Raw genomic sequence first — 13,465 nt, 5'->3', positions numbered from 1 at the left:
AATCATTAAAGATATTTATTGATTAGCAGTTAGCAGACAGGGATCATCAGATGTGGCCTACTGAAAACCCTTTAAAGTTTTATTGTTTCAAGATAAGTAAGTGTGTTAAAAAAGAGAATGTGAGGCTTTGACTATAGAATAGTAATGAAAGTCTCTTTTTTCTGTTGCCATTAAATTTACATCGCTCTTTGTTTTGCCATAGGTTTTCACACATAACATCCTGAAGAAATATTGTCACTTGTTGCTGCAGCAGCAGTTTTAAATGACTGTGAGTAGAAAATAAAACTTTTTCAGTGTTTAATTCTGTTAAATTCATGCCAGTTTAGGGTACTTAAATAATGGAAAATGAATTAATTATGAACTGTTCCTATTGTTAGTTTTGAATTGTAAATGTTATATGACATAGAAAAAGTTAGGAGACATCTGCACATAATTTACATAGTTACTGTGTGCTTTTCTATGCTACCACACCATTCTGATTCTGATTAAAAACAAGCATCTGCCTCCTTTCTGCTTTAGCGGCTGTGTCAGTTTTACTTTTAATCTCAGCTGTGACTCATCTTGTTTATATGCAGTGATAGTTTTTTTCTGAAACATGTCTCCCTCTCTAATTAGCAGGTTCTCCTCTGCAGAAAAATGAACTTCAGTTTGTTTTTGTCAGTAGCTCTATGTAGAATCTGCCAGATACTGCTGCTCTCAGCTGCCTCTGCAGGCCATAATTGAAACCATTTGTGGATCAGGTGGAATTCTGGGATTTTGGCCTCACCTCAAAATCCCAAAGCTTGTTATTTTCTCTGTGTCTTTCCTCCAGCCAGAAAGACTGTTACATCAGCCTTCCTTTCCCCTCTCTCTCTCTCTCTCTCTCTCTCTCTCTCTCTCTCTCTCTCTCTCTCTCTCTCTCTCTTTTCCATTCCCAGTCCTTCAGAGGAAGAAGAGGTCAGCGACTCACAGTGCTGAATGCATCAAGTCACGTCGATGTGGAATATCTCCACAGACAGATGGTTTCATAATAACGAGAGAAGAACTTGCAAAAGTAAGTCAAATCCATATTTTTTCTCATATGTTGCTATTACTGTAACCCCAGTGTCCACATTGACTTTGAAGGAAGTTTACGTCAGTTCAGCTCAGTATAGAGAGTGACATCATACAAGAAAATGCATTTTACAGGTTTAAGAAAAATATGAAGGTGAAGTAAGTATTTGTGCTTTATTTGCATTTTATTTGTATTGTTTTAAAAATTACCTCAAAAATAGACTGAAAAAAAATGATTCCACAAGAACGTTAGTCAGTGATCATCATGTCAGCTCTCCAGAAATGGAAACTCTGCTGAAAAATGCATTACAGACATGGGTTTTCCCAAATAATGCTATATACTACAGTAAAATTACATTCTATACAAATCACACTGACACAGAACGACATTGTCCCCACCAAATCTTTGGTGAACTCACCACGTGAAAGACTGTAAGTGCAGTTTGTGAACAGTGGTCTAACTTGTAGTAGAGTATACCAGAGTGTGTTAGAGCCATAAGTCACTGAGACCTCCACAGGGCTTTTACAAGGTAAATAAAATGCAGGTACTGTGGTGGGAGAGAGCAAGACTCTGGGCTACAAGGAGGACTGTGTGTACATTTACCACTGTAGGTTTTAGGGCTGTCCAGCTCTATATAACTATTTGTAACATCTGAAAAATGTAGCACTTGAAATGTAACACGTATATTATTGAAATGCTTTATCTTTTATACCTTTTATATTTCTTTTTTCTAATTATTTCTTAACTCTTATAATGTAATTCTTATTATTTACCGCACACTAGTCTTTTAGCGCAGCTTTAAGAGTATGCCACCCTGCATTCCTGCACACATATTGTTTGTGTATGTGGCAAATAAAACCTTTGAATCCTTTAAATCATCAGAAATTTAAATATAAAGAACAAGATTTGCTGTGGAGACTTTGTTGACATGATATATGAAATCCTAAATAATAGTTGACATTTTGGCTTACAGTAAATTGTACTCCTAATCTCATGCCCTGATCTACAACCTTTTAGGTGTGCGGCTCCTTGAAAAGAGAAGGTCATGAAGGTTCAAAAGATCTCACACCATGTTGTCGTTATCCTGCTGGCTGCTTCTGTACAATCTCAAGTAAACCCAGGTACAGTAGACATTGGTATTTTACATCCATGTCGTTCTTTCTCGAAACAGATAGGGGTTCAATATCTCTCTCAAAGACACTTTGGTAGGACGTGTTGGTTGTTGCAGGGATCACACCTCAACGTTTTACTGTAAATGTAAATGCATGTGCCAGTCAGAGAATCAATAATATGAGTTTACTGTTATTTGACGTAGGTTAAGTTTTTAATGTGTGATTGAAGTATGAGCCGGTCAATGTGTTTTTTGTTATTTTGTTTTTTTTAATTGGTCTCGAACAATCAACATACTGTTAAAGATGAAAAAATCAGATGAAAACACACATACAAATTAATCAAATACAAATCAATCCGATTCCATGAAAAAAGAAAAGAAAAAAGGATGAGTTCTTAAAGAAATGGATATGTCATATATAAGCTCAAAATAACCTCCTCATATTCCTGAGGGATACGCATGTTGAGAAGATGCAGAAGGAAAGCAATTTTAGGTGGGTGGGCTTAATGCAAGAATGTAATGTAGTGTGTGTGTGTGTGTGTGTGTGTGTGTGTGTGTGTGTGTGTGTGTGTGTGTGTGTGTGTGTGTGTGTGTGTGTGTGTGTATGTGTGTGTGTGTGTGTGTGTTTGTGTGTTTGTGTGTGGGTGTGGGTGTGGGTGCATGCGTGCGTGCGTGCGTCCATGTGTGTATGTGGTTTACCTAATGGTCAGACAGCAAATATCCCCAGAACAGGCAGACCTTTCACAAGCAGGGGGCATTCTTGGAAAAAAAAATTGAAAATTTGTAGGCGCACACACACACACACACACACACACACACACACACACACACACACACACAAATGCTCTCATTTGACTTTCCCACTTAGAATATTTTCATAGTAAAAGGCTTATTTGTTCTGCTGCTCTCCGAAAGTACATGTCAGGCTTTCGGTGTGGGAAGGTGAATAAAACACAGACGTCCCTTAATTGCCAGGTAGAGATGGTAAGAATAAACAGTGACACTCTGGTAGATGCAGTGAGCAGATGTACAGTGTGGTCACTGAATCATATTAACACTATAATGGAGCATCTGTTGCTGCCAAATTCATTTTATTACATAAGAGTTCATGCCCAGCAGAAGCCAGGGCTTTAAAAGTCAAAAATGTCTCTCACGTGGCTCTGGTATAGATTATGAAAAATTGTGAAAAATGGAGAGCAGGCAGTTCAGAGGCCACTCCCATCTCATTTTGCTCAGACTAGCACCTACACAGTGATGCCTCTGTTTGGCTTTAGAGGCCTTGCAGGGCTGCAGGAAGGGGACTGGGGGGGGGGGGATGAGACCTGACCACTTAGTTTACCCTCATTTCTCACATCCTGCAACAAAAAAAAAACACAAAAAGGATAAAAACTCATGGCATGTGAAATAATACAAGTCTCACACTCACATACACAAGTATTAATGTGAGCAGCATGTGTATCAGTTATGCTTCATGTGTTTATAGAAATCTGTCGATATCCTCTCGGAATGACCGGTGGGCAGATTCAGGACGAGGACATCTCTGCCTCTAGTCAGTGGTCTGAGTCAACTGCTGCAAGATTTGGCAGGTATGTTTGATGATACATTTCTTTTCTCATGTCTTTATTCAGTTTCATTTGCATATTTTAAACCTGTCATTAGTAAGTTAGAGAGCCTGCAGGGTGTTTACTCAAATGTAATTCCAATGTAAGCAATATTTTATAGTCTTTTCAAGTCCTTCTTTAGTGATCATCCGTAAAGTTTTGTTTCTTTTTAAGTGAAAATTCTTCTTCTATTTAACCCAAATTTACCACTTATTTGGTTTCAAAAGACTGCCTTTTGAATTTGTGTTGCAAACAGCATTATGTGAAAGTTGATGAAACAATGTTATCTTAAGGTCCATTGAGTTGCTGTTTTGGAGCTTTTGATCAAATCATGTGATTTTCATCAGCAGATGGATTGTGCTCCAGCTTGGTATCACCAAATGGCATATGAATATAAGCAAGTTAATTTTAAGTCATTTTGTGTGTTATCACTACGCATTTGTTGCTTTTCGCATGTCATTTCACAACATTTAGTCTCTGCTGACATATACTGTATTGTGACGTAGTATAAAGAGCGAGAAACTCCATGTAGGGATGGGTCAAACAAACAGAGATGTGATACCAAAAGTCAAATTTGATTTATTTACGTTGACTATTTAACTTACTTACTGTACATATACTTAACAAACATTTACATTTACTTCTTTTAACCCAAACCATGATCTTTTCCTAAACTTTACCAAGTAGTTTTGTTTGAATTAAATTGAAAACTGACTAGTTGAGAATGAGAACGGGGTGTTAAATGACACACAAAAAGCTTAAAATGCATAGACCTATAAGGGGCTTGGTATTCATGTGAGTTCCCATGAGATCATATTGCCAGAACAGCTACTAAATGGACCTTAAGGTGAGATTGTTTGGTCAACTGCTTTTTCCAAGGTCAGGAATTAAATTTGAAGCTCAGCATATGTGAAAGTTTCATGAGCTGGCTCCATGTTGAATAATTATAGTGCTGCTTTACCAGCTGTTGTCCAGCAGCAATACAGAGTAGTGAAAGATGTTCTCATGCAAATGTGAATTATGTATAACTTCTTCCTCTATTCATGATTCAACATCTTTCCCCTTTTATCTATCTCTATCTTTTAATTATCATGATCCTCTCGTGCCTACCTGAACTCTTTTCCCTTCCCTTCTCCTCCCGTCTCCTCTCTTATTTCTTCCTCCTTTTCAGACTTGACTTAGACAACGGAGACGGTGACGGGGCCTGGTGTCCTGACATCATGTCAGAGCCGGATGGCCTCAAAGAGTATCTCCAGGTGGACCTGCGTTCACTGCACTTCATCACACTAGTGGGCACCCAAGGTCGCCACGCCGACGGCATGGGTAATGAGTTTGCCCAGCGATACAGGATCAAGTACAGCCGCGACGGCAGCAACTGGGTGGGCTGGCATGATAGGAAGGGAAGGCAGGTGAGCATGTCTAGATATTACTGTCTGTCATTGTTTCAAATTCCAGACGTGCATGTATTATTCAATGTAGGTGGACACGTTATCAGGACATCTTAATTGCATCAGGTGCAGTTGAAGGCTGGAGCAAAAACTGCCATGACAGGAGGGCCTCTAGAAACTGGGTTGACTTTGCACATCACAGTATTTACAGTTTTCAAACAGGTAGCTTCTTTATATATGTGAATTAAATTAGATGAGGGGACAAAAACACAGACAGTATTGTTAATAAGTTATAGCAGTTTAACCTAACATTATGACATTAATTCATAATAATTGTAAATAAGTATATTTACTCAAGTACTGTATTTGACTTAAATTTTTAGGTACTTGTACTTTAATAAGGACTTTTTACTACTGTAGTTTATTTTTATTACATTTCAGAGGGAAATATACTTTTTACACCTCTAGATTTATTTAACAGTGTTTCTTACTAGTTTGACATATAAGACATATGCTGAGCTTATCAAATGTGTTGCAATGTAATAGATTACTACAATATATGAAATAGTTAAAATTAGCCCCAGCTACAAAAATACTATACAAAAACAAAACAAACAAAACAACATAATAAATAGGCTATTTGTATAACACTCACAGGGGCAATTTTACTGAAATATGACAAAATAACACTTTAACTACATTTTGCTATTAATGCTTATGTTGTTTTACTCAAGTAACCTTTTCAGTGCAGGACTTATACTTGTAATTGAGTATCTTTATATCACTGTATTGCTAATTTTACTAATGTAAAGGATCTGATCTGAAAACTTCCTCCACCACTGGCGAGAGATGACAAGAAGATAACATCTTCTTTGCAGCAGACAGAAGCAGAGTTTATGGGAAATTAAGAAACAGCTGAACTAGCAGCAGCGCTGGCATGAGATAAAGGGAACCAATTTATTTACAGATTTGTCTAGGTTTTACATTTGATTTGACGATCACACATATATGCTGACAGGTTTCACTCAGTCAGTCTTATTCATGTCATCTGCGTCTCCTCTGCCAGGTCATTGAGGGGAACAGGAATGCGTATGATGTGGTGCTGAAGGATCTGGAGCCTCCCATCATAGCTCGTTTTGTCCGCTTTATGCCTGTGACAGACCACTCCATGATCGTGTGTATGAGAGTGGAGCTCTACGGCTGTGAATGGCTGGGTTAGTCATTGCTTTCCATTATACAGAGTGCAACATCGTTACCTGGTTGCATTAGCAACACCTAGTTTATCTTTTTTTAATAACCAAAAGTCCATATTCATTTTTTTGTAATTTACCAGTTTCAGTATTGTCATAATATCTTATAAGCATGCAGTGAGTAAATCTCTGACCTTTGACCTGCCTCCTGTAGATGGCCTGACGTCTTATAGCATTCCAGATGGGCACCAAATGATCTACAGAGGCCTGGATGTCTACTTTAATGACTCTGTCTATGATGGAGCATCAGCTGATAGGTCTGGATTTTACTGCCACAATTAGGGCTTATTTTGATCATTATTATTATTTTGCTCACCCCGTGTGAGTGCAGTTAATAAAACTGATTTAAGATGTGATTTGTTAGCTGTCATGAATTTAAAAAATCTCTGCACTCCTCAATGAATAGAAATTTAAATGCTGTTTTCTTTCTTCATTTCTTCCATCCATCCCTCCACTAGACTGACAAAGGGCCTCGGCCAGCTGACGGATGGCACCTGGGGTCTGGATGATTTTCTCCACAGCCACATATATGCCATGTGGCCAGGGTACGACTACGTGGGCTGGAACAACAAGAGCCTCCCCAAAGGTTACGTGGAGATGATTTTTGAGTTTGACCATGTCCGAAACTTCACATCCATGAAGGTAAGGAGTCAGGATGCAGGGGAGAACTTCACTGAACAGCTTAATCGTGGAAAAGTGGAATATATTTTTTATGTTGCTGAGCCAACACTATACTGCCGGGCAAGCACCCATCTTCTGTAAAAGCTGCAAATTTTATTGAGACATAAAATGTACAAAAGGATGCAAAATAGCTTTGTAGTGTGAAAATTACATTCTCTGTATAATTAGCCCCTTTTGTCATGGGTACATGCAGTGGCCAGAGATCAGAGATATGTTCTTCAGCTACAGCACAGCAAGACAGATTAGTCATCAGTTCACCTGCTCCTGCATCATCTTCCCCTTTGATTATGACTGTTTGGAGCATCTGCACCCATTTAGTCATCATGGTCATAGGTAGAGAAAAATATGCATATTTTTTTGTGGATATTAACAGGATAATTGACTATTTGCGAGATACAGTTTTTAATACTTTGATCATGCTTGCTTTTAGTTACATATCCCACCTCCACAGGTTCACTGTAATAACATGTTTAGCCGAGGGGTGAGGATGTTCAGACAGGCCACCTGTTACTTCCGGTCAGCATCAGACTGGGAGGCTGACCCGGTGACATTCAGGCCCACTGTCGACCGCATGAGCCAAAGCGCCCGTTTTGTCACTGTGTCCCTCGGGGACCGCACAGCCAGCGCCATCAAATGCCGTTTTCACTTCAGTGACGTTTGGATGCTGTTCAGTGAGGTGGCCTTCCAGTCAGGTAAGTCAGTGTCAGTGTTGAATAGGTGTCCCATTTAAAGGGGCTTTTGTCGACTACAATGTAAATGTTTAGTTTAGTTTTAGTTTATTATAAGGATCCCCATTAGCTGATGTCTAGACCAGCTAGTCTTCCTGGGTTCCAAAACAACATTTAATCAGACAATATTAAAACATTTCATGACACATACAGGAAAATAAAATAAACATAAAAATATCTACGTATAAAACAGAATAACAAGGAAACAACCCAAAAAAAACAAGAAAAAAATATCTTAAAACCAAAATGAATACAGTATGTTGACTCTTTAACTGCCGGCGTGTTTACTGCACCAAAGCTGCGTCCTGTTTGACCTTATATCCTTCAGCTTTGTCTTTGTCTTTTTCTTTCTCTCAAAGGCTCAGCCGTGTACAACACATCTCTGACTGCTCGCAAACACGGACACCCCACAAACACACTGCCAGGTCAGATAAACCCTTTATGGTTCTTTTTTCTTTAAGTAGTGGTTGTTATTTTAGTGAAGTGACCGTCGGGCAGTGGAGAAAAATGCTGGCAGGAGGGAGTGCAGGCTGGTTTGATATATGGCTGCTGGGAAGTGGCGCTAAACAAAACACAGGCCGAGCATAATCTTCAGCCAACCACAAATATAATCAAGAACTATTTTTATTTAGGAGATCATTCATTTTTGAATTTTCTTAATCAAGCTTGTATTGGTGTCATGGATTTATTACAGTCTAAAGGTGTAGGTAAATGCTCTGTTTCAAAGATGGTTTAACTAAAATGTTTCCTGCTTAAACAGTGCCCCCTGCTGATAGCATCAGAAATGAGTAATTATTGAAATAAATGTCATTTGTTACTATAGTTGTAATGGGATATGAAGAGGATTATGCAGTGAGAATATAAATATGGGATTAAATCAAATCCACCTTAACTCACAACTCTCATCTGGCTAGGAGATGATCCTACTCATAAATTGGATGACAGCAATACCAGGATCCTGATTGGCTGCTTGGTGGCTATCATCGCCATCCTATTGGCTATCATAGTCATCACCCTGTGGAGGCAGGTCTGGCAAAAGATGCTTGAGAAGGTGAGAAGAGAGTATTTTTTTCAATTCATTTGTATGTGACAAAACAAATCAGTTGTTTATTATAGTTTTTATAAAACAGCTTCATGAGCTGAAATGAAATGCAAAAAAAAAAAAATAGGTTATGATCTGGAGAAAAAACATGAAACATTTTTGGTTCATGCATTAAACACTGTGTCACTCCAGGGTTTAAATGAGGGATTGGACATATAATTCTGTAGGACATAAGCCTATGTGCTTTTTTATGTGCACAGTGAATTGTTGTTATTATTTTGTTTTGTGTGATAGGTGCAGCTGTTATTTTTTTGTTTGTGTATATAGCCTGCTTTATGTTCACCTGGGAGTTTGCCTGATGAAGACCTTGTATGTATGGAGTCATAGGAGTGCCATAAAAAAGAATACATCTGTAAAAGAATAAGAAAATAAATGTGGAAATATAAAGAGAAATTAACTGAAAGATTAAATAGTAAATAAAAAATGTGGAAATATAAAGACAAATGACAAAATATAAAGCATTTTAATCTATTTTCTAATGTGCTTGTTTTTATTTCGGTTTCATGTTCATGCATTTTTTATATTTGTTAATTCCATTTTTGCATATAAATTACTCTATTTCTTCTGTATATTTTTAATTTTTCATTATTATTTTAATATGTCAGTTATTTCTTTCCCTTTTGCTTTTGCTTTCTGTCTTTATATTTCCACATTTAATGTCTTATTGTTTTACAGATTTATTCTTTTTAGATATAGAGATAGATAGAGATACTTTATTTATCCCGAAGGAAATTAAGGATGGCACTCCTATGACTCATAGCCTTGTAGGTCCAAAATTCCCATGAATAAAACATTTTGGGGAGTTTGCACATTTTAGTGTGCGGACAACTTCTCCTTTTCCTCAGTCACAAATACTGCTTATATCCAAGTATGTCCTCTTTCTATTTGGAAAATCTGACAGCCAACACTGATGTCCTCTAGCAACCATGTAAGAGGAAAATTCTCTCACAGAATATTTGACATAAACAACAAATAACAGACTTCAACTCTCACACACTTTCTTCCACAGGCATCCCGCCGCCTGTTGGATGATGAGCTCACAGCTCGTCTTGCGGTCCAGACCCAGGCCTTCTCCTCCCACCACTCCTCTCTGTCCAGCGAGAGTGGCTCCACCTCCAACTCCACCTATGAGAGAATCTTCCCCCTCTGCTCCGACTACCAGGAGCCTTCCCGCCTTATCCGGAAACTACCCGAGTTTGCTCAGTCCACTGAACACCTCGGTAAGTTGGTAAAAGCACAATGCAATAAATGCTGCGGAGGTCGGCTATAGCTAGCTGCTGTAGTGTGTGTATTTTTGTGTGCACCACATCAGGACCGAGCACCTCCTGTAGAGCCCTCGCAGTCAGTGGTGCAGACGGTGCCCCCCACTATGCGGAGGCAGACATCATCAGCCTCCAGGAGTCTTCAGACAGCAGCACCTACTCCATCACAGCTGTCGACATGAATCTTTTTGCTGGCACAGATTCATCCATGAGAGAGTTCCCCAGACACAAGCTCACGTTCAAGGAGAAACTGGGAGAGGGCCAGTTTGGAGAAGTATATATTCACTTTTGTAGCTCTAATCTTTGTTGGCATTGATTTGGTATTATATTCATCTGGCTGCCCTCTCCCTCTTTACGAAAATTATGTTGATGTATCTTTATAGCTCTCATTTAAAGACTAAATGAGAGTTATTGCTATGTGGTAAAAGCATGAGTGTGAAATGCAATGACTAGTACATGCTGACAAATAGGCAACACTTAGTGGTATTAAACAGATGGTTTCAAGTAGTGCCAAGTGGATGATGGACTAATAAGGTGCTTTTGTAAAACAGGTGCACTTGTGTGAGGCAGAGGGCATGCAGGACTTTTTGGATGAGGATTTGTCTATAGAGGGAAACAATGAGTCACCCCTGCTGGTTGCTGTGAAAACACTGCGGGAAGATGCCAACAAGAATGCAAGGTAAAAGCAGGTGGTAACTTTTTTTGTTTAACCCTCTGAGGACGAAAGACGTACCGGCGTGTTTCAAACGATGTTTGACAAAACTCCTACTCAAAAAGTGATATTACAAAATTTCATTTCAGACATTTATTTACTATTTTAATCATATATAGACTATAAGACTTTGGTAAACTAATTTCAAGCACTGAACAATTTGTACAACACATCATAAGTTAAGGTTTGTTTTCAAAAAAGATTTGACTTTAAAAAAGCCAACATCAACCTTTCAGCTTTAGCGCCAAATTATCTCCTTACACATTGCTCTAGAAAAGATTTGGGCATCACTATACAGAAAGCTGAGTTTGTTTTGAACATTTTTGATATGAAACACATGGTGATTAATTATATGCAAATACCTTAAAAAGGTCAATTTAAGAAGATATGTGAAAATGCCCTTGGTCAGTCGTCAATCAAGCGATAAATTATAATTGTTTGTCCCTGCTGTGCTGCAGGAATGACTTCCTGAAGGAGATCCGAATCATGTCTCGCCTGAGGGACCCCAACATTGTTCGTCTGCTGGCAGTGTGTGTGGACACAGACCCACTGTGTATGATTACTGAGTACATGGAAAATGGAGACCTGAACCAGTTCCTCTGCAATCTCAGACTGAAAGAGGGTGCTGATGAAGAGAAGACAGAACAAGAGGAAAAAGAGGGGGAGAGTATGGTCAGGTAGGTTCATATCTTGACATTAAATTGTAATGATTATCTTGGATGAATTTATAGAGCCAACTAGACATTACATATATAAGTACACTGCACTTATTACTTGTATCCTCTTTCATTGTGGTCTTTCTCTGCTCTTTAGTTATAGTAAACTCATTGGCATGGCTGTGCAGATTGCATCTGGAATGAAGTACTTGTCCTCTCTCAACTTTGTCCACCGTGATCTGGCGACACGCAACTGCCTGGTGGGTAAGAACTACACCATAAAGATAGCTGATTTCGGCATGAGTCGGAACCTGTATAGAGGGGACTACTACAGGATCCAGGGCCGGGCCGTCCTGCCCATTCGCTGGATGTCCTGGGAGAGCATCCTACTGGTGAGTGTTGTGGAGAGCTGGGGACATGTGGAAGAAAACACAAGGAACAAGTGTACTATTTAATAATAATTCAAATAATTATTACAAGTGTACAAACCAGCATCCACATTCAGTATATGCTAGATTGTGTTTGGATTTAAGTTGTCTTGATCTCTCAGGGTAAATTCACCATGGCCAGTGATGTGTGGGCATTTGGTGTGACTCTGTGGGAGATTCTGACTCTGTGTAAGAAGCAGCCTTACTCCCAGCTCTCTGACGAGCAGGTCATTGAAAACACAGGCGAGTACTTCAGGGACCAGGGCAAGCAGGTGAGCATCACGCAGGTTTAGGCTACCCATCTACGGAGTACAATCTGTTTATGGTCTCATTGTTTTGTTTGTGGCAGTCATAAGTAACCAATATTTGCCAATACTGCCAAATTTGCTGGAAATATATAGCAAAAATATTACTCACAGTTCTTTTAACCATTAATCCTACATTCATATCTTGTCTCATGCTCCCAGGTGTACCTGCCAAAGCCTCCCTGTTGTCCTGACAGAGTCTACAATGATCTCATGCTGAGCTGCTGGAGGAGGAACGCCAAGCAGAGGCCGAGCTTTCAGGAGATACACACTCAGCTGATGGAGAGCCTGGCGTAGCAAATGGAACAGATCATTTCTCTTTGCCATGCACTGTCACTGTACATGTCACATTTGTTCCCTTCAGTCTGGATTTTTTTGGGATTAATTTGAAATCAGAAAAAACCCATCAAATGTAACCATTTGTTTTTAGCTGGCGTGCCACAATGGTGCTGTAAATAATAAGATATGAGGAGAAGGTATACACTTGAAAAGTGCCTTGTGTTTTAGATATACAAATTAGCACTGTTCACCCAGTGAATTCACTCCTTTGTGTATTTATTAATTTCTTTTTATTTCCTATGCTATGTCTATTTATAGAGTACTCTATGGTAATCCTAGATTTAAAAACACAATTGTGATTTTTCTTTCAATTTATTTTCTATACATACATCTAATTCTATTGCACATTTATTAGAGGATGTCTATACAAATGTGTGACTTTTTATGAATGTTTATATTTTTGCTTTTTAAGGGGGAACAAATGGCATGATACTGACTGTTGTCTAGATGAGACATGTGTTTTTACGCTGCAGCAGTTCACTGACATGTTTTATAAACATGTTTACGTCCTTTTGCAGAAATATGTATGTGTATATTGTTGAATAGTAGGCTAGTAAAGAACAAACTAAGTCAAACCAAAGATCCCTGGAAATAAAGACAATTCATATTTACTACTGTTTGTCAGGCTTGTCACATTTTTTTATATTATCACGGGTTAAGATGCCCAGCACATAAAGTACTTCAAATTAGCTCCCCTTTACCAGCTGCAACATTAAAATGATGTCAACATGAATGCATGTTAATCCAATCATGCATAATAAGTAGCCTTTTACTTTTGGTACTTCAAGTAGGCTACATTTTTAAAATAAATTATACTTTTGTACTTAAGTAATAGGTTAGAGTACCTCTTCCAACACTGGTTATTAGAC

General features: G+C 38.6%; 1 protein-coding gene across 3 annotated transcripts; it reads left to right on the top strand.

Annotated features, from left to right (window-relative positions):
• Positions 1-876: 876 nt before the first annotated feature.
• On the top strand, positions 877-13,207 carry LOC116045801 (discoidin domain-containing receptor 2-like). 3 transcript variants are annotated; one of them, XM_031293662.2, is made up of 17 exons: positions 877-1,033; positions 2,051-2,154; positions 3,628-3,730; positions 4,917-5,154; positions 6,200-6,347; positions 6,538-6,640; positions 6,842-7,025; positions 7,516-7,756; positions 8,152-8,217; positions 8,707-8,843; positions 9,904-10,114; positions 10,207-10,430; positions 10,708-10,835; positions 11,327-11,545; positions 11,682-11,916; positions 12,075-12,224; positions 12,420-13,207. In XM_031293662.2, the coding sequence occupies exons 2-17, from the start codon at positions 2,079-2,081 to the stop codon at positions 12,552-12,554; spliced, it is 2,598 nt and encodes an 865-aa protein (XP_031149522.1). In that variant the 5' UTR covers positions 877-1,033; positions 2,051-2,078; the 3' UTR covers positions 12,555-13,207. The 3 variants fall into 3 exon arrangements, with proteins under 3 accessions (XP_031149522.1, XP_035861413.1, XP_035861414.1); XM_036005520.1 differs by having other exon boundaries at positions 8,692-8,843; positions 12,420-12,554; XM_036005521.1 differs by lacking the exon at positions 877-1,033 and having other exon boundaries at positions 2,079-2,154; positions 8,692-8,843.
• Positions 13,208-13,465: the final 258 nt, after the last annotated feature.

This window comes from Sander lucioperca, chromosome 9, assembly GCF_008315115.2.
Source record: "Sander lucioperca isolate FBNREF2018 chromosome 9, SLUC_FBN_1.2, whole genome shotgun sequence".
Taxonomy (NCBI): Eukaryota; Metazoa; Chordata; class Actinopteri; order Perciformes; family Percidae; genus Sander; species Sander lucioperca.
This window is presented reverse-complemented; position numbering and strand designations above follow the sequence as displayed.

Excerpts from the sequence above, each read along its gene's own strand:
- LOC116045801 (XM_036005521.1), top strand. The coding sequence starts at position 2,079 with ATGAAGGTTCAAAAGATCTCACACCATGTTGTCGTTATCCTGCTGGCT. Across the intron at positions 7,757-8,151 it reads TGAGGTGGCCTTCCAGTCAG|GCTCAGCCGTGTACAACACA; the intron begins GTAAGTCAGTGT and ends TTTCTCTCAAAG. Across the intron at positions 11,917-12,074 it reads CCTGGGAGAGCATCCTACTG|GGTAAATTCACCATGGCCAG; the intron begins GTGAGTGTTGTG and ends TTGATCTCTCAG.